Source organism: Crocuta crocuta, unplaced genomic scaffold (genome assembly GCF_008692635.1).
Source record: "Crocuta crocuta isolate KB4526 unplaced genomic scaffold, BGI_CrCroc_1.0 scaffold48, whole genome shotgun sequence".
Classification (NCBI taxonomy): Eukaryota; Metazoa; Chordata; class Mammalia; order Carnivora; family Hyaenidae; genus Crocuta; species Crocuta crocuta.
The window spans coordinates 3,250,904-3,271,793 of NW_027533089.1; the positions used below are offsets into that span (position 1 = coordinate 3,250,904).

A 20,890-nucleotide genomic window follows, 5' to 3' on the forward strand; every position below is an offset into this window, starting at 1 on the left:
TACACTTCTATGGCACCTATAAAAGTACTGTTTTTTAATGAACTGCTAGGTTTGTCAACTTCAGAGACAACCCGCTGAAATTGGAAGTGACACTTCCTCCTACTGAAAGCATAGATGAAGAGGAGGAACGGGAATTATTTGGCCTTCAGTTTATGCATATATATATACAGGAGTCACGGAGAAGAGCAGGTATGAGATTTCTCTATAACACAAGCCAAATATTTGGTAGAGGAATGTGTATATCTATAAATTCCTTTATAGATATCTCATTCCATCTTACCTTTTCTGTCAAATATTGTCTCTTTCTCAATATTGAGGGAGGCAGGGCACCTGGGTGGCTCAGTCAGTTAAGTATATGACTTCGGCTCAGGCCATGATTTCTCAGTTTGTGAGTTTGAGTCCTGCATCAGGCTATCTGCTGTCAGCATGGAGCTTGCTTTGGATCCTCTGCCTCCCTCTCTCTGCCCCTCCCCTGCTTGTACTCTATCAAAAATAAATATTAAAAAATATATTGTGGGAGGAAAAAAGAATGACATTCAAATCTGTTCACAATTCTGATAAAAGCTTGGAGAGAAATTGTAAAGACATAGAAAACTTTTCAAGTAGAGACAGGAAACAAATTTCTTTGGCCAAGCACTTGGAGCACAACCAAATGAATGAAGATGTGATTCTTTTTTTTTTTTTTTTAATGTTTTATTTATTTCTAGGAGAGAGAGATAGAGAGACAGCGTGATCAGGGGAGGGTCAGAGAGAGAGGGAGTCACAGACTGAAACAGGCTCCAGGCTCTGAACTGGCAGTCAGCACAGAGCCCGACGCGGGGCTCGAACCCACGAACCGCGAGATCATGACCTAAGCAAAAGTCGGACGCTTAACCGACTAAGCCACCCAGGCGCCCCATGAAGATGTGATTCTTAAAGCTTCACTACGTAATTCTATCAGTTTGTCGCATATTTCTGTGTACTCATAAACACTACCTTCCCTGTCATGTCCTTTTTTCTACAATCCACAACACAGTATTTTTCCTAGGGATGAATATTAAGAGACCAGAGACTTTAACCAATAGTTAAAGTGTGAGGTTTTGATATATAGATTTCACTTAGTCTCTGATAATTAAGAATTAAACCACTTTTTAACTAAAGGAATGCCTTTAACTTAAACCAAGGGTAGAAGAAGCCAAAGAGACAATTCTGTTAATAAAAACATTGAAAACTGTAATAGAAACCATTGTTTCACAATTCATTAAAATGTGAAGTTTTTGAATCATAAGGTTAAACTTACCTTCAGATAGTTACTTTGGAGAATAAGTGTAATCTAAGCAAATGAGTGTTTTTAGCTAGAAGAAATCATTTTTACCAACATCCAGTGGAGGATGTTAGGAAATGGTCATCTGATCAGTGATAGCAAGTCACAGAAACAATAGCACAGAAAGTAGATTGGAGCAAGATAAGTAAAATTATAGTGGGAGCCTAGTTTGGGGTATAAATACATACGACAGGTAGGAGACAGAATTGATGACTGAATGACAAGAAAAGAGAAGACTCCAAGATTAATCTGTTTTTGGTTAGAGCAACCAGATGGATGGTGATGCAAAGAAGGGGAAATGAAGTGCAGAAGCGGGTTTGGTGGTAGGAGTGGAAGATAAGGAAATTGGACATAGTGTGGGACATGCAGGAAGAGGTAGTTGTGTAGATGTGGGACATGCAGGAAGAGGTAGTTGTGTAGACGAACCTAAAAGTTCCAGAAGGAGTTTGCTGACCCTGCAAATTCAGCAAATCAAGGAACAGCAATATATATATCCCACATGGTAACTTTCTTAGGATATAGTAAGGGAAATAAACAATGATCTCCACGTATAGCTTGTGTAACGACAAGCTTATCTGCCTATAAAGTACTTGGTATCATTGTAACATATCTTTAAGCTAAATGGGGGGAGGGCTATTATCAGAAGAACTCTTGTGTGTGTATGCATGTTTTATGAAACATAGTTGAGATTATGCTTGTTGCAGAGTATTTTTTATTTCTGGGCATAAATTGTTGAATGATGCAAAACAGTTTGTAAGACACAAATTAGCATTCCCTGACCCAGTAAAATCATGTAAATTATTGAATGATCCATTACTTTCATTTATGTTCTTTTCTTTGGGAAGATGAGTAATTAACTTTAGAAAAATTCCAACTGCCTTACTTTAATAATATTTGCATAAAAATTATAAAAGAGAAAAAACTCTTACAACTTAAGCAGAAATAATAAGACCAAGTCTGCCTGTTGTTATTAAAAATAGATTTGCGAATTAGTACTATTAACACTTAATATTTATTATTTACATTGTACTTGTTCTAAGCATTTTACATATGTTATCTCATTTGTTACAACAACCTCCTGAGGTAGGTAGTATTACTATCTTCATCATTTTCATTTAAAAAGGAAAATTGAGGCACAAAGAGATTAAGTAGTTGCCCAAGGTCATACCCTGGGGTGGTTGAGTAGGCTCTGAATCTAGGCAGTCTCATGAAACAAAGGAGATTAAAGTAGAAAGGCCAGGAATTAAAAATGTTCTAGGTTCTAATTTAGAATTCATGTAATCATAGATCTATTTACAGAATAAAAAAGTTACGTAAGAATATCATTATAGTATCTAAAATTAGTAATGCTGATCTTTGTCTTTGCAAAGGTGCCAACGATTAAGACAGGTTTTACAAGTGAAGGCAGAAATAATTCAAGAATAACATGAAGCGAGTAACAGTCCTCACCATATGTTTGGTTTAATATCTGCTTGTGCATAGAAACTGCTTATGAGTTACATGAGGCCTAAATGTGAGGTTATTTTTGGTCTCGTTATCTAATTTCCACCTCATTCCAAATTATTTTCTCCATCAGGAGAGAATATACTTGTAGCTGTACTTCTATGTATAAAACTGTCCTTGTGAAAAGGTATGATGGCTAATTAACTTCTGAAGTTACTCGCAAATTTCAGTTTAATTTATGAATGAGGTTTATCTTTTTGGAAGTTCTATCTAGATAATGATTCAATTAAAAAATGAAGTGAAACAGATTATTTCCCTTGAAAACATCTCTTCAGTTTTGTTGTCTGTCATGGATAAATGCAGATAATACATAAATACAGGTATAGCTCTGGAAGCCGAAGGTGAATTCATTAAATGTGAACATCTCTGAATTTGTTTGCGTTAGAAAAAAATCAAAATTGATTATCCTTTCCAGATCTGAATGGACAAAAAAATCCATACATAAACCAAATTCTCAGGTTGGCCTTGTTACAAACTGGTAATTGATCATTACATCTTGAACTTGAGAAATAAAAAAGCCATAAATACAACCAAAGGAAAAAAAAAATGACAAAATGAATACAAATAGAAAGTTAGCATGCTGGTTGTGTATTGATGGATTATGTGTGTTTCAGATAACCAAGTCAACTGTTCAACTACTTTACCAATCTCTATAAATACTGATGGATAATGTAACTCAAGATGCCCTGCTGAAGAGAATTACTTGGGGAATTTGGTGAATTCGCTAATGTTTGGACTTCTTAAGTAAAAATCAAAGCTATTACCAAGGCTCAATGAGGCCACAACATTTTTTAAAGTTCACATTATCTGCTATGTAAATTATATTTTCATGAATATAAAAATACAATTAAAAAATTTTTTTGGCGGAAGACAGATGTTCAAAATTTCTTTTCCATTAATCAGTTGTTTCTGGTGGTGAAGAATGATTTGGTAAAGCAGTTAACAATACATTTTCCAAAGATACCAGAGGATCTGTATAATACTGTAAAGCAGGACTGAATCCTTTCTGCTGTAAATACTCGACTCGGCCTTGGTCAATCAGCAATTTACAAAGATGCCCTATTTTCTTCTTTTCTTCAACAGTAAGGAACCTAAACCGAATAAACAAAACATCGTTAAAATTTGTAGAAGTTTATGAAAAATTTATTTTAGCCACTTCTATTTACTGGTAAGTTGCTAAGTAACCCACGATACACTAGGTGCTATGTTCCATGCTCCCAAGATACGTTTTATTTATGCCACAATAAAAGTCTATTTTGGGGGCACATGGTGGCTCAGTCGGGTAAGTGTCCGACTTTGGCTCAGGTCATGATCTCACGGTTTGTGGGTTCGAGCCCCGCGTTGGGCTCTGTGCTGACAGCTAGCTTGGAGCTGGAGCCTGCTTCAGATTCTGTATCTCCCTCTCTGTCTCTGACCCTTCCCTGCTCACGCTGTCTCTCTCTCTCTCTCAGAAATAAATAAAAAACATTTTTAAAAAATTAAAAAAAAATAAAAGTATATTTTAACTTATTCTAAAATTGGATGATAAGATACATCTTCATGAATAGATTCTTGGTAACATTTATCTAACAAGAAAGTGGAACAGTGACAAAACATTTCTGCCCTAGTGTTGTGCATTTCAAAGTAGTCACTTACTCGGGTAAACTCTCGGTGCTGTCGTCTGGGATTTTGCGTTCCCCATCGTCATGCTCTTCACTGTCGTCACTGTGCTTATCTTTTCTCTTTGTGATCACATCGGAGGCTCCCAAAGATGTTTTTCGCATCCCACAAGTTGCCCAACTACTCATTCGCTGGAAGTAGTGGAATTCCACTGCTCCAAGGCCTAGAGCCCTGAAATATTCTTTGCCCACATAATGTCTCCAATCACACCTGTGGTGACAACAGAGTGCAATAACAATGCCAGCCACAGGGGTCCACTTCTCTGGGACATTTTTCTCATTTCCTTCCTTGGTCAAAGTGTTAATTTCTTTGTCTGTTTTATCATTCTTTCTGCGTTTGGCTAAAGGTTCTTCATTCCTTTCCTCACAACTGGAAGCATAGGTTTCAACCAAACATCGTAATGCAAGATCTGCAAACACAATTATGTGGCCCCCCCCAAACCACATCATCTTTAAAAATAAGTATTTTTTACATTTATTCAGCAGTATGGTTTCTAAAATCCTAACAATAAAACCTACTTAGCTTTATACTTGTAATAATTCATCCATGAATTATCAATTTTGTTCATGTTTGCTGTCTTCTTGTTAGCATCTTTTTCCCTCGTGATTTATTCTGGATAAAATCTACTTCCCCCAAAACTGTCTGAAGCTTAAGATCTAGAGTTTGTAAAAGCTTTTAGTTCAACTACTCAGTTGGCTCTCATTTCTCCTTCTCTAGCTGAGGAAATGACTTGTATGGAAAAAAATTATTCATCTGCACTTACATTCCAGGAAAGTTTTGAGCTCAAGAAACCCAAAAAAAGAATAGAGGGGAAAGGCATCTGCTGAGATTGATGTTAGGTGTCAGTCAGGGAATGTAAGATGTTCACAGAAAAAGCTGAGGAGCTGAAGAGTTGAGAAGAGGGGCTCAGACTATGGGAAGTAGGCCTCACTGAGCAGCCTTGTGGAATTTATGCATGCATTCAGCAATTAGTTACTGTGTGCCTTTTGTGTGCAAGCTTTGCGATGTAACGATGTTTATCATAAACTTAGAGATGGATTACTCCATATTAAAATGAAATTTTAAACTTAAAAGCTAAACAAATAGGTTTTTTTGATGATTAGGACCATTTCCCACTGAAGACCACTATACTGATGACAATATTGGAAAGACCCCAAACATATGCTGTAAAACCCATATTTTATGTCTGAGTAGACTGGCATGCTGTGTCTAGTCAATCAGAAACATATATTTTAAAATGTTATTACTGTAAGATGTCACCAGTGACTATTAAATGATTTTTTACTAGTGAATTTAATTCAATATGAGTTTAAGTCAACAAACATTGGGAGAAAGGGATAGCTAATCTATTATCATAAACTACTATTTTCAGACAAAATATATTCAGTCACTGTTTTATTTATATTGGACCTAAGTAAATGATTTTCAGAAATGTGAATAATCAGAAAAATTATTCAAACTATGAATATTTTAGAATCAGAAGGAGCTTTAACAATCTATTTCAACCTCTCCTTTACAAAGAGCTTAAAGGACAAAGCCATATACCAAAGAATGGGACAAGGACACACAGCAAAGTGTGGCCAAGATTATTCATTCACTCAGATGCTTACTGTTTCTATTATATGCCAACCATTGTGTTGCACATTCCCTGTACTCAAAAATTTCACAGCACAGTGGGAAAGTTAGATACATAAATTAAGTTAGCTATTATATAACAAACTGAAATACAATAAGGTAGAGATTTGCAGATGGAACGATGATAAACACTAAGGAAATTAGAAGTTGACCCAGTACAGTGCATGGGCAAAGTACACAGGGTTTTAATTTTCTGACCAGTAAAGGGGGATGCAGGAACTGGCACAGGCTGAAAGGCAGAGGCCACACTGGCAGCAGGTTGTCCTGTTAAAGAGCTTGGACTTTAAGCTGCAGGTATTAGGAGCTACTAAAGAGTTTTAAGAGGAAAGATATATTAGGTGTGCAGCCAATGCTCCAAATATTAGTATTTAAAGAACAGGCAGTGGAAGGAGGCAATGAGAAAAACAGAGGAAGAATGGCATAGATTAGGGGAAGAATCGGCAAAGAAGAAGGGGAAGCAACTGCAGCAGAGAATTTTCAGTAGGACAATAGAATCCTACTCTATCAAGAGGGAAAAGTGTGTGGAACAAGGAAAAATGGCCAATACAGATTATACATCAGAGAAACTTGGGTTAGATGAGTAAGAGTAAATGAGTGTGGTTTTATTCCTCTCCAGGATAGAACTGGCTTACTTTAGAAGGCTTTTCTGAGGGTTACATGAAATAAAGTATATGAAAGTCATCTTAACAACTACGAAGGAAGACACAAATATTCAATACTCAAAGCCATTTCTGGCCAACTTGAATAATGTTTATGGAGGCTCTAAGATCCCCAGATGGGAGATGAGGAGAGCAGCAGGAGCCAGGAAGAAGATGTAAGAGTAGTTAACACTTGTTGAATGCTACTATGTGCCAGATACTTACATGTAACATAGTAAATTATGTTATCATCCCTGTTTTACAGATGAGATAACCAAAGCTCAGAAAGGTTATGTAGTTTGCCAAGGTTACATAACACAGTACAGCTGAATCCTGGACTATCTGATGCTCTTTCTACCTTACCAAGCTACTCCTGAGAGACAGATCTAAGTGCTAAGATAAGACATCTTAGATGTTTTACCTAACATTTCTTTTCTCATTTTCTCCAGAATCCTGGAATATAACCATCTTCTAATGGGAGAGGTTTCGGAATCCTTCCTAAGCAACTCCTCAAATAACTCAGTAGCTTCTGGGGTGGAATTATATGGTCTCCATAAATGATTTGTTTCCTTTTTGGTTGAAATATAAACCAAGGGACTTTAAAGTCTCATGACCCAGTATTTACACATAAAACTCTTAATTCATCCTGTCAAATGGCCAAAATGAGCAGATTTATAAATAAGACAACTCTGTATCTGATGTAACACAGGGTCAGTGCTACGATGAAAATTAATGAGTTTAGGCTTAAGTAGTAAAACTACCCAAACTATTTCAATGATTGGCACCGTGTAAAGCTAAAACTTAATGTGTTCATCTAAACATCATTAGTGTGTTTACATACCTGTTGCCATACCACATAGATGCTTTCCAATTCCTACCACAGGTAGTTTTTCTTTGCTTAGCAAAGGAATTTTGTCTGGAATAAAAGTAAATGAAAACTGAGTTAGCTCTCTTGTGAGATAAGGCATTCGCATGGCATTCTGAAAGAACCAATTTGAACCTTTAAGTTTTAGGGTGTAAAGAGACTCAAACAAAACCTTCACTTTATAGCTGAGGAATAAGAGACTCAAAGATGTAGTGACCTGTTAAGTACAAGCCAGAATAAAAGTTTCTTTCCTCTTTTCTTCCCTTTTCTTTCGCTCTTGCCCTTCCTCTTGAGTTAGGTTTCCTGACTCTTAGGCCAATGTTATTTCTTCTATACTGACCCAGGACTTTCCCCTATAGAAGCCTTATTTTGCTAAATATTATTAACACACTGAAAAAAGAACTCAAAACTTTCCCTGCTAGATGTATTTTGAACAAATAATACACATGATAAACATATTAATAACATGACCAATATATATATTGTAAAATACTATATTCACCACTATAACCTAATAATATAGTTTTAATAGGTTCATGTACAAAAATATTATCGTAGCTTTTCACATTGTTTTGAAAAAAAGAAAATATTCACAACAGTCCTGAAAAAGTTAAAAAAAATATATCCATAAGGTAATACAGTAAAATGTACTATATTACAGTTATGGCCTCCATTTTTCCCCCATTCATTTTCCTTTCCATTTCATTCTGAAATGAAAAGTATGCTTCCTACTGCAAATCCAGCCACAGCACGTAGTACAGTGGAACAGTCCAGTGGAAGTACTTAATAAATATTTCCACTTTTCTGTTACTTGCTTTCAAATGTATTATATTACATGCCAGGAGAAATTGGTACCACGTGGAATAGTTTCCTGTGTCAGGGAAGACAGAAGTTTAAATTAAGGTGGTTCAAGAGAATATCATTAGTTAGGGTGAAAAGAAAGGATGTCTAAGAAAGCCCTTCTGCTTTCGCTTGAAAATTACCTCATTTCCTCTCTCCCCTATTCTTTGGGCTTGGAAAATAGAGCAGATGAACTTCTGGGAAATGATGGTAGATTGAATACAAGTATCTAATTTACTCTGTCCTAAAACTCCGCCAAAATGAGAATTAAAGGATTTCTGAAAAGGTATAAACTCACAAGATCTGAAAGAGGTCAAAAGGAGGAGACAAAACTGGGGAAGGCTGAGAATTATCCAAATTTGCTCAACAAATCTAAAGGCTTTAAGAATCAGAGACATCAAGTACCTTGGAAGTAGAGCTGAGTAGCTACAATAGTGTTGGTGGAAAGTCTACTTAAGCAGTCAGAGACCCACCTCATGGCTAGTTGGTGACTACCTCTTTCCCTCTTGTGGAAGAGCACAGATTAATTCTCTGGAGCAAGGAGAACAGGCGATCAGTGGATTGAGGGACAACAGGAAGTTGAGAGCTGAAGCATGGTAAAGTAGCAGGAATAAGTAAGTGTGCACATCGATTTCCCGACTGGGACCCCAAATGTTGGAATCACATCTTTAACCACAGAGGTTCTTCTCTGTGGATTCTGACCAACCCAAGAGGAAAGATCACATCTTACACAGATCACCCTAAAGTGGAGCTCCGTGTTAACAATTCTATCTGAGACCTCAGAGCTCTGAGTCCCTCAATCCTAAGAACACACCATCAAGGAACACCAGATGTTTAAGGACAGCCTCTAAGTTGAAAGAGACAGACCAAAACAAATGAAAAAGAGCAAACTGATGACAGCAGATTACAAAGGGAGAATAATTCTTAAAAACCTTTATTAATATCATCAGAAAAATGAAATATAGCAATTAAGAGAAAGAACAAAATATAATAAAGATAAATTCAGAGAAAAAAATCTTAGAAATGAAAACTATGATAGAAGAAATTAAGTTGGGAAAATTTTTAAAAGTATAGAATAAAACCAAAAGACATAAATCAAAGAATTCAAGAGAAGTAGAAAATCATCCCTGTAGGTTTAATAGCTAAATCTAAGATTTTTTTTTGAGAGAGAAAAGTGTGTGTGGAGGGGCAGAGAGAGAAGGTGAGAGAGAGAATCTGATGTGGTACTTGAACCCATGAACTGTGAGATCGTGACCTGAGCCAAAACCGAGAGTCAGACGCTTAACCGACTGAACCACCCAGGCACCCTAAATCATAAGACTTATTACATAAAGGGAGAGAAGAGAAAGTGGTGTAGAGAAAATTATGAAAGAAAGAATACAAGGAAATTTCCCAGAAAGCTGAGAATACTACAGTCTCTAAATCAGGATTTCTCATCTTTGGCATTATTGACTTTTTGGCTCCCATAAGTTTGTTGTGGGGAGCTATTACTATACCTTACAGGATATTTAGCAGGCCTCTGGTTTAGCAGGCTCTCTGGACTGTATTAGATGCCAGCAGCATGCCCACCCCAGCTATGGGGACATGCTGGAGACATATGGAGACAACCAAAAATGTCTCAGACATTGCCAAAGTACCCTGGTGGACAAAATGACCTCCACTTGAGAACCACTGATATAAACAAAAGAGAAAAGAGTACAGCACAATGTATAAAAATATAATCACATGAAGGCTATCACTGTGAAAATTTATAACACTGAGAACAAAGAAGGGCCTATAAATTTCAAGAAAAAAGCAGATCACATACAAGGGAAGAAGATTCAGAATGGCAATTTAAAATGTTTAAACAATACTAGTAGAATAAACTTTCAAAATTCTAAAGGAAAATGATTTTCAATCTCGAAATACAAATAACCCAGCCAAGTCAAGTGTAAGGTAAAATAAGATATTTTTGGACAATGCAAGGTCTCAAATGCATTGTTTCTCAGGAAGCTACAGGAAGAGGTGCTCTGCCCGAAGAAAGAGTAACTCAATGGAGGAAGATGTGGGAAAAGATATAGGAAAAGAAATCCCCAGGATGAGACTGAAGAGAGTTTTAATGCTGATCATTGTGCCCCAAGAACAGAGGGGATCCAGTCTGAAGTGGAAAATGTCTGAAGGACACATGAGAGAATTTTTCAGGAAGATGGAAAGTGACAGAATACTTGATGAATGTATTACAACAAATACACTTTTAAAAGACCAAGTAAACAAAATTATAAATTATTAATTTATCAACAAAAAAACTGTACAGGAAAAAGTGATTTACTATCTGGTTCTGTGGTAAAAAATGATGACTTAATCATTTTGTGCATATTAGAAAGATGAGGAATGGGAAATGTTTGCACTTGAGGTGGGACAGGAGTAGGAAATCTTCATCTTCCACTGGGAAAAACCAGTACATAATGGTTGAAAAGAAGAAAGGAGCAGCGAAAACAAAAGCCTGTTGTTAGTCACTTGAGATAAGTATAAAAATTCACCTGTAAGAGGTAAATGTGGTTGGATCTGAAGAGAGAGCCATGGCAGGGAGGAAGTGGTTGGTGCTGTTTTTATAAAAATTCGAGAACTTTTAGAACTATCTGACTCTTGACCACACATAGGTAAGTTTAATAAAAGCCCAAAAATGAAAAACAAAATAAGAAAAAAGAAAGGGAGGGATGTCTGTAGTAAACTCTTTTAACAGAAATTTCCTATTCTTTCTCCCTAAAATGATGAATAGTCAATTCCAACCCTGCCCCCAGGAAGAGAAGTCCTCTAAGTGAATGTCGGCTTCTACTCATTTCAAAACTACCTCTAATCCCTCTCAGTGTGTCATTAAGTAAGTCTTTTATTTTCAATATTAAAAAACTTAAGTATGGAAGTCTGGGGATCATGACCTGAGCCGCAGTTGGACGCTTAACCAATTGAGCCACCTAGGTGCCCATATGATTCACATTTTCACTGGTGGCTATATTTTTAGGTAGGTCATTGTTTAGCAGGAGAGATTTTTCAATTGATGCAAATTCTAAAAGGGCAGTATTGAACTAGATTGTAGATATTTGTTCCCTATTAATCTCTCCTTTTTTGGCTTAAAATGTGGAATTGGGGCATAGGGTGGGCACAGAAGAGTCACAGAGAAACTAAGACATATGGTAGGCTACTTTTCAGTATGCTTAATAAGAATTCAACACCTACCATAAAAACTTGTCGGGGCGCCTGGGTGGCTTAGTCGGTTAAGCGTCCGACTTTCGCTTAGGTCATGATCTCGCGGTTTGTGGGTTCGAGTCCCGCGTCGGGCTCTGTGCTGACTGCCAGCTCAGAGCCTGGAGCCTGTTTCAGTCTGTGACTCCCTCTCTCTCTGACCCTCCCCTGCTCACGCTGTCTCTCTCTCTCTTAGAAATAAATAAAAATATAAAAAAAAAAAAAAGTTCCAACCCTGGAGTGCTTGGGTGGCTCAGTCAGTTGAGTGTCTGACTTTTGATTTTGGCTCAGGTTATGATCTGAGGGTCATGGGATCGAGCCCTATGTCAGGCTCCATGCTAGGGTGGAGCTTGATTAAGACTCTCTTTCTTTCTCCCTCTCTGCCCCTCTCCCTGGCTCATGTGCTTACTCTCTTAAAAAAAAGTGGGGGTAGCACCTGGGTGGCTCAGTCGGTAAAGCACTGAACTCTGGCTCAGGTCATGATCTGACAATTCGTGAGTTTAAGTTCCGCATCGGGCTCTGTGCTGACAGCTCAGAGCTGGAGCCTGTTTTATATTCTGTGTCTCCCTCTGTGCCCCTGCCCCTTACCTGCCTCACGCTCTGTCCGTCTTTCTCTCAAAAATAAATAAATATTAAAAATTAAAAAAAAAAAGTTCCAACCCTAATTCAATTTACATTCATCCAAATATTAGATATAACATTTAATATTAAGAATGCATTAATTTTAGTTTGTTTTCACTGAAGCACTTGTTCACATGACTGGATTTCTAAGCAACCCTCAGAATCTGAAACTTCTATGATTCATGGTAGAGTAACTAAAAGTTACGCAACTTACTCAAGCACAAGTGTTGAATATCAATTTGAAGTCTCTCAAACACTGAATTTTTCTTCCTGTGTTTGCCATCTACCTGCACAAATAGAACATTATAATAACAATGGCTTTCTATGTTTAAAAAGATTTCTATTTGTTTTCAAAATTCGGAGGAAATAATTTCCCATCTTATTTTTTAATATTTAAAAAACAGAACCACTAATTAAAAAATTTAAGATTATATTTTCTTTGATGAAAACTCCAAAATAACAATATCATACATTTTTAAAAGGCTTGAAATTCTATAAATTGTTATATATCATTATTGGGACATATATATAAATGTCCCAATTTACTGATGAAGGAACTAAAGGTTCACAGATGTTAGGTGACTAACCTAAGATTATTTGCCAGCTCCTTTGCCTTTGCTAGCCCATAATATACTATTTTTGGCTCATTCCTCTTACTCTCTCTGAAAGATCACAACCACCATTCTGATCTATCTGATTCATGTCCATGTGCCTATGACTTATAAATCTACACTGTGGCCCAGATCTTTTTGATGAACACCGGACACATACCCAGTTGTGAATGAGAAAGCTCTACTTCAAGAGCAAACTCATTCAAAACTGAACTCCTCATTTCTCTCTCCAAACCTATTCTTCCTCTTCCTCCTTCTATATTCCCTATCTCAGAAAAAGGCACCATCAGTCACTTAAAGCCATAAAGTGTCACCCAAAATAACTCCTCTCTCATAGTGACTAATAAATCAACAAGTCTCCTTGCTTCAAAAATCTTAGCATTTTTCTTCTCCATCTCACTGCAACAACGTGGGCTCTGGCTCATTTTTTACTTGGATTACTGGATAATTATCTTATCATTAATCTCATTAATGACAATTATCCGATCATTAATTCATTTTGGGGGCACTTGGGTGGCTCAGTCAGTTGAGCATCAGTTGAGAGTCAATTGGCTCTGGTCATGATCTCATGGTTCGTGGGTTCAAGGCCCGCATCAGGCTCTGTGCTGACAGTTCAGGCTCCAGCCTGCTTCAGATTCTGTCTCTCTCTCTGCCCCTCCCCTGCTCATGCTCTGTCTCCCTCTCTCTCTCGAAAATAAACATTAAAAATAATAATAAAGCAATAAAAGGCCTTTTTAGTGTCTTCACCAACTGTTACATTTACATTTTCTTTCAATCTCCTCCCAGCAGTTACTTCCTCTGGGAAACCTTCTGTGACCCACACTACACTGAGGCTGGTGTTCTATCTTCATGCTCCTATGGCTTCTGGTACTTATCATTATCATAGGAGCCTTAGCAAACTGAACCAAAATACCCATAAGTCTACCCAGTAGATGTAAGCTTCTCAAAGACAAGAACTCAGCTTGTTCCACTGTATCCCCAGCATGCAGCAGGTGAAAGTCAAACGCCTATCCCTTGGCATAAAATATGACACCTTCGAGAGTCTAGCCCTCCTCTCCCATCTCATCACTACTGAACTCTACTTGGAACCATGCATTCCCATCACAGAGAAGTGTTTCTATGTTTCCCTGTGTTAGGTATTTGGTTACACTGTTCATGCTTCCTAGAATGCTTCTTAAACCCTCTATCTAGGAAACATAATTCTCCTTTCAAGAAAGAGCTCAGGCATCCCCTTTCCTATTCGGCCATTTGCATCCTTTCCCTACAATAAAACATGTCACTCCCTCTTCTGAACCTACACTGTACTCTGTGCAGTTTTTTTTTTTCATATTTTGATGCTTCTCTACAATCATTCGTCTTATCTTTATAAATATAAGTAATAGAGCATAGGAACGTTGTCTTGACTTCTACTCAATGTCTATCATGGTGCCTATGCAGTATATTCAATAAATGTTTACTGAATGAATAGTTAGTAGGTGGCATATAGGTAGGCTAGGACCCAAGACTTTTAACTCCTAGCTGGAGCTTGGCTCTTTTCACATATTTTCTTATTTCTGCAAATAATTTTAAGAACTCAGCTCAATGGACTATTAAAATTTAGATTAAAAACAGTGTACCTTCAGTTCAGGTCTTTAATATAGTTAGGATAAAAAGCTACATCAACTCAACACAAAACATACATTTTCTTTAAAAGACATGGGTCTCAGTATCATTTTTTTTTTTTTTTAAAGAAAAGTGCAAAGCTTGGTTACTAATATACTGCCATGGTTTCACTTGCCTTGAATCTCGTGGTCACCTTTTCTACTAGGATGAAGTGAACTTTTTCAGCATCTTTTAAGGCAATATCAACCCAATGAGATAATTTTCCTTTTCCTGCTCCAAACTCAACAAAACATCTTCTTGGACCAAGTAACTTTAATTTTTCAATGTGACCTAAAATAGAAGCCTGCAAACTTCACAAGATTATTTTATAAACTAGAGCAAACACATTTGGCTCAAGTGGGGAAACAACAAGGTCATTTCTACATAAGGCAGCATGTGCACATTGATAATTTTTGTTTGGCTTTAAGTTTTTTCTCTTGCTTTAAAAATTTTAAAACACAGTACTCAGAACCATATCCATGCCAAAAGTTTTTAATATATGTTTCCACATATTTTTTGAAATGGAAAGATTCTGTACCCTGAAAGATAAACTAAACAAGATCTCATTAATAACTATATTTAGAAAGAATGTTAGCTTTTGACAAATGAACAAAAGGCCAAATTTAGCATAGTTACTATGACCTAAACATACCTGCTGTTTCAGGTGTTTGGTTGCAGAATCACCATTTTTAGGGTCATTAAGGGCATCATGCAATGCTGGATGGGACATAATTTGATCTTTAAGTGTAGCGTTCAAACCTGTGCCAAATATAAGCACAATAGCTTAAGCAACCAAACATGAAACCGTAGGGCTCTGAACAATGGTAGTAACATCTTTTAAACCACACTGGTATCAACTCATAAAGCACCCAATTATTCTAAAATTTTTAACTTGCAACTGGAGGCAGACTTACCTTCACATGCTTTCCGCAATTTCTTAATTAACTTTTCCAACTCCTCTTCAGAGAGAGAAGAAATTGGAACCTACATACAAAAATGGGGCATGAGCTGGTCTGGGAACTAACCATCACTAATAATATGGATTCTATAGAAAGATGAATTCTAGATTCAAAACAATTAATTTATTCCAAACAAAAATTGGAACACAGCTTATTCACAGTGTGGAGACAACTTACAAACACCTTTTAAAATTAATAAATATTAAGTCAAGTACTTACTAATTGTTCAGGTATTTCTGTTTCATCTTTTAAGCCTGCATTAATATCTTGAATAAAGAAGTCCTTAATAAAAACAAAATTACAACAATACTGTTATTAATGTGAAGAGCTCACAAAAACTAACCTGAGAAACTGATACTTTCCTTTTCCCCATACCCTGTACCTGCCATCCTCCCTTTCTCCCATTTAGGAATAAAATAATTACTGGGCACCTACTGTGGTCTTTAATTTGCTTTAGGTGTCAAGGACTCACCACAGCAAGGAACAGAACAGACAAAAATCTCTACGTTCTCATGGATCTTATATTCTAGTGAGTTGTTATCTGAATAAATGTTTATAGTTTAAAGAAGCTCACTACTAATTTCGGTTAAAGTTTTCACCTGTCTACAGCATAGAGCCTCAAGACTGTGTCGGTTTTGCTTATGGTGTTAGGACAGAAACAACAAATTACCAACTATATTTGGCTGTTTATCAGATAGCCAGTCTAAAAGCAGATAAGATACACATATTATACAGGTTAGGTCTGATTTCTTCTATTTTATATATTTTTGTGTGATATGATAAATATCTTTAATTTTTTTATTATACTGTGGGAGCAGCTCATCCTTTAATGTGTCACCTATAATTCTGTCCTTAGTCTCATGCTCTATTTTCTGCTACCTCTTGAGTCCCCTCTTCTACTCAGCTGTCCCCTTGTATTCTATACTCCAGTCATGTGCGATGCCCAGTCCCAGACAAAGCTAGCAGCTCTCTCACTTCTAGGCCCTTACACATGTTTTCTTTGCTGTCTGGCAGATTCTCCTTTAGCCTATAGGACTCATTATGGGATATTCCTTCAGAGAAGCTTCCTGACTCCTTCCCCATCTCTTTCACCCCCTATTTCTCCCAGAAAAAGGATAGGATTCATCTCCTTTATTCTTTCATAGCACTCTGTACTTAATCAGTTTTAACATTCACAATATTGTGTTTTTTGTCTCTCTCACGAGACTGTAATGTTCTTATAGGCAGGGTACTTGGTACAATGTCTGGCATAAATGTTCAATTAATATCTATGGAATAAACAAGTTCTTCCTTCACCCTTCCAATCTCTTCCCCAGGGTAACTTAAAAATCCAAGGCCTATGACTTGTATGTATTTGACCTCCAAACTAACCACTCTACTGACTTTCAGACTCACATATCTAACCCTCTGTTTTTAGCCACCGAGTTTTATGGATTCTGCTACCCAAATAATTCTTGCATCTATTCCCTACCCTTTCCGTCCTCTTTCATTTAGTCTCTTATCATGTCCCATCTGGACTTCAGCAATAGCCTTTAACTAGTCATTCTAATTCCAAGCCATCCTCCCACACTGCTCTGAAAGTTTTTAAGAGGTAAATCTGGCCACACCATTCTCTAACTTAAAATCTTTCAGTAGTTCCCCACATCTTTCAGAATAAAGTCCAAGTTCCTTGAAAGTCTCAATGTGGTTTCTCAATTTCTGCCTTTGCACATATAGTTCTTTTCACCTAGGACTCTTCCTTTTCTTTGCCAAATCAAGCCTCAGCTCAAGTGTTTCTCTCTCTGGGAAGTTTTTCTTGGCCCCTTGGATAGAATTTTAAGTTTTATATGCTCTTATTGCATATTTTCTTCTTTCAATGAACTTATTAAATAATATCCATTATTTATAAGTTTACTTACCAGTTTCAAACTCCTTGAAGGCTGGGACCATATTTTATTGAGTATATGTGCTGCCGAAGCGAGCACAGACCATATTTTATTGAAATAAAGTTAGTAAGCACTAAATAAATATTTTTAATAAATTGAGAAATTATTCTCTAAATAACACTCCTGTTGCATAAAATTATATTATCTGAATTAGGACTCTAAGTGGATTCACAGTCGATATATACTCTCAAAAGTATTTACCACATTCAAGCCTTCTGAGGCACAAGTCTTGTTAAATATTCACATTTGTAATCAACTAAGTACATATAAACATTACATACTACACGTTTCACCATTCAGTTTTACTGATCAAACACTTACAGGTTTTGGCTTCTCTCTTGCGTTACACTTTTTCAAATGTTTTGCTAGTTGATCTTCATATACTGTGCTAAATTTAAAGAGAAAATTATTTAAAATAAGACTTGTGACAATCTTTCTAGTATAGAAAAACCCTTATTTGACCCATACTTACTGTTTTGGATCTAAAGGACACAGAATTCTTTTCCGAGCATTTTCTTCCTAGTAAAGAAAAACGATGTATTTATTTGGATTAAAAAAATATCAAGTTCATTGCCCACAGATACTAGTTATAATTTCAGTGTAAGCATAAGCTTATGCATTTCCAAAACTAGGTAAGGAAACTTTAAAAGGACATTAATGAAACATTACCAAAATCAGGTCAGAGTTTGACAACAAAAATCTCCAGTGCAGCTGGTTTATGTATATATGAGCAAATACTGTTTGGACAACAAGGGTTTATAGCTTCAAACAGGTTATAGAGAAGGCCTACTTATGGAATTTTGAATCTATGACAGCACCGACTATAGTTTGCACTATTATTTAAGGCACCCCTAAGAAAAATCTGCTGCCAATTTAAATTATGTCATGTGATAGATTTTTAAGGTGAATTCTGATTTCAGAGACGTTAAAATGTGAAAAAAAGAAATATCTTAGAAACAGTGAAATACGGTATTTTAACCATTTGGTATGGTGCCATAATTCTACTGGCTTTGCAACTTTTCAGTGTAGCAGAGCTATAGTCTCTTTGTTTCTTTTTTTTCTTTTATTTCTAGGAGGGAGAGAGAGACAGCGTGAACAGAGGAGGGTTAGAGAGAGTGGGAGACACAGACTCTGAAATAGGCTCCAGGCTCTGAGCTGGCAGTCAGCACAGAGCCCGACGGGGGACTTGAGCCCACGAACTGCGAGATCATGACCTAAGCAAAAGTCGGACGCTTAACCGACTAAGCCACCCAGGCGCCCCTAGCCTCTTTGTTTCTAAGTTACATGAATTTAACTACATGTGCTTGAAAAAAACAAAGGAAAATTAATAGTGCTAGCAATTCTATTCAATATGCTTATGAATCTGTATGCAACAAAATAGTTAAAACCATAGGTCAGTCAGACTGCCTAGGTATGATCTATCAACTCCTAACTCTATGACCTGAGGTAGGCTTATTGCCTCATCTGAAAGATGAGAATATGTCCCACCTCCTAAGGCTTGTAAAAATTAAGTGAGCTAATAGTAAAAGTACATTTTAAAAAATTGCTTAGCATGTCACTGGCCATATAGTAAATGCTAACTGTTCACTGTTACTATTAACAAATCTTTTTTCAGTTTATTTCAGTTCTGAATAACTCCCAAGATACAATGACTAAATTTCATCGGAAAGCTAAGACGCTTTTGATTATTTTTTGAAAATATTGTGCATTATTTTTCCTTACTTGCTGACTTTAAAATGCAACCTCCAAGAAAAGAGAAGACTCTTTGTTAACTCCTCAAAACCTAACCATACAGTAGGGGGGAGGAGCACTTTTATTATTTGGGTTTAGAAACTGGGTTTCTCAACCTTGACACTACTGACATTTGGGGCTGGGTAATTCTTTTGGGGGGGGGGCTGTCCTCTGCATTGTTGGATATTTAACAGCATCTCTGGCTTTACCTATTAGATGCCAGGAACACTCTTCAGCTGTGACAACCAAAATGTTTCAAACATTGCCAAGTGTCTCCTGAGGGGTAAAATCACCTTAAGAACCAGTGGGTAAGAAAACAACAACAACAATAACCAGTGGCCAAAAATGTGTACAAGTGATCTCAACTCTATGAGACTTAAGACAAAAAGATGGAAACATACACCCCATTATATCATAAATCACAGATTCAGTTGGATGCCCACAGTTGAAAACCAAATTGTGTCATGAAAAGTATTTTCACTTATCTTGTAATCTTTCTTCAAGGGACCAATAACAAGATTCCTTCCTCCCCAGGAATACCAATCAGCTTGTAAGGATCTAGTCACATTCTACTACTGTCACCAAATGCATTCATCTTCCAGATGTCTCATTATGGTGAAGTAGAAGGGCTTAGAGTGATAACAAAACTCTTCTATCATAAATCTCCTTTTTTGATCAAGGGCTGTTTATCTCGTCTTTAAACATGTAAGTGGACTGAGCAGTTTAAATACGTGTTCAAGGGTCAACTGTATACCGTTTGACAGTACAATCATATGTATAACTGTATTATTGAACAAAATTGTGCCCTTTATCGATTTTAAAAGGAGCCAATTCCTACATGATATTATATCTTTCCTTCCCCCTTTCAGCAGTTATAAGTTGCTTTCAAAAGACTGTACTCTAAATATTTTTTAAGTTTTTATTTTAATCACTCGGTGCTCATTACAAGTGCGCTCCTGAATCCCTATCACCTATTTCACCCATCTCCCCTCTGGTAACCTTGTTTTCTACAATTAAAGAGTTGTATATCTAAACAAAATTTTTCAAAAGTTTCTCAACCGCATTCAGAAAGAAGCGATTATCATTCACAAAACAATCAGAACACAATTAGTGAAACCTTGGGATCTTTGATCACTATTCTTCCTAAACTACCTTTACCCCTCAGGAAAGGGGAGAGTGGGCGGAGTGTTAAGAGACGGTAGTCTGGAGTAAAATTAAGATCTAGTATTACCAAGAGGTAGGATCAAAATAAACGAGTCACTGCTGGCGCTGCTTTACTTAGTACGAGAAACCACTGCACTTCACTAAGACTCATCATCGCTCCCTGGGGAGAGCAGGACTGCGCTTAGAACGCGAAAATCTGGGACATCCAGGGGCCAGAAGCAGAAATCTGTCAGAGGCGAGTTGCTGGACCAAGAAACTTATTTCCAACTCTGGAGAGGGTAGGGCAATACCAGACCTCCGCGGCTCCAGCGTGTTCCCCGCAGAATCTTTTCCCCGCTGCCACCACCATCCTGCAGAATCGCTTCTTCTTTTCCACATAGTAACTGCATCGACCCTCAGCTGGAAAGTCAGTCGTGTGCGGGGTCGGCGCAGAAGCCGCCATAACTCAGAGTTTGTTTGGGTTGGCAAACATTGGGCGAAGAGAAGAAAAGTTCCCCGCTTCCCTTGGGTCCTCTTCCCTTAACAAATATGGCTCCCGCGGGTCCCGCCACGCAGGCTAATCTGCGGAACTACCGC

General features: G+C 37.1%; 2 protein-coding genes across 5 annotated transcripts in view; one reads left to right on the top strand and one right to left on the bottom strand.

The window, feature by feature from the left end:
- LRRC39 (leucine rich repeat containing 39) overlaps window positions 1-3,483 on the top strand; it is a 20,684-nt gene extending 17,201 nt beyond the window's left edge. For both annotated transcript variants that reach the window (XM_077746202.1, XM_077746203.1), the window contains exons 8-9: window positions 50-189; window positions 3,421-3,483. In XM_077746202.1, the coding sequence (XP_077602328.1) occupies window positions 50-189; window positions 3,421-3,476 (196 nt within the window). In that variant the 3' untranslated portion in view covers window positions 3,477-3,483. The remainder of the gene's footprint in view (window positions 1-49; window positions 190-3,420) is intronic.
- TRMT13 (tRNA methyltransferase 13) lies at window positions 1,987-20,881 on the bottom strand. Of its 3 annotated transcripts, none has more exons than XM_077746200.1 (11): window positions 20,610-20,879; window positions 17,892-17,938; window positions 17,741-17,807; window positions 15,714-15,776; window positions 15,450-15,519; window positions 15,188-15,294; window positions 14,672-14,806; window positions 12,498-12,570; window positions 7,580-7,654; window positions 4,442-4,874; window positions 1,987-3,897 (listed from the first exon to the last, which is right to left on the bottom strand). In XM_077746200.1, the coding sequence occupies exons 1-11, from the start codon at window positions 20,754-20,756 to the stop codon at window positions 3,702-3,704; spliced, it is 1,413 nt and encodes a 470-aa protein (XP_077602326.1). In that variant the 5' UTR covers window positions 20,757-20,879; the 3' UTR covers window positions 1,987-3,701. The 3 variants fall into 3 exon arrangements, with proteins under 3 accessions (XP_077602326.1, XP_077602324.1, XP_077602327.1); XM_077746198.1 differs by having other exon boundaries at window positions 14,672-14,839; XM_077746201.1 differs by lacking the exon at window positions 1,987-3,897 and having other exon boundaries at window positions 4,540-4,675; window positions 14,672-14,839; window positions 20,610-20,881.
- Between the last annotated feature and the right edge of the window lie 9 nt (window positions 20,882-20,890).

Coding starts and splice junctions, on each gene's coding strand:
- TRMT13 (XM_077746198.1), bottom strand. CDS start 20,756: ATGGCGGCTTCTGCGCCGACCCCGCACACGACTGACTTTCCAGCTGAG. Junction 7,655..12,497: donor TATTCAACACTTGTGCTTGA/GTAAGTTGCGTA, acceptor CTTTTATTCCAG/ACAAAATTCCTTTGCTAAGC. Junction 4,875..7,579: donor TCTATGTGGTATGGCAACAG/GTATGTAAACAC, acceptor TTGTGTTTGCAG/ATCTTGCATTACGATGTTTG.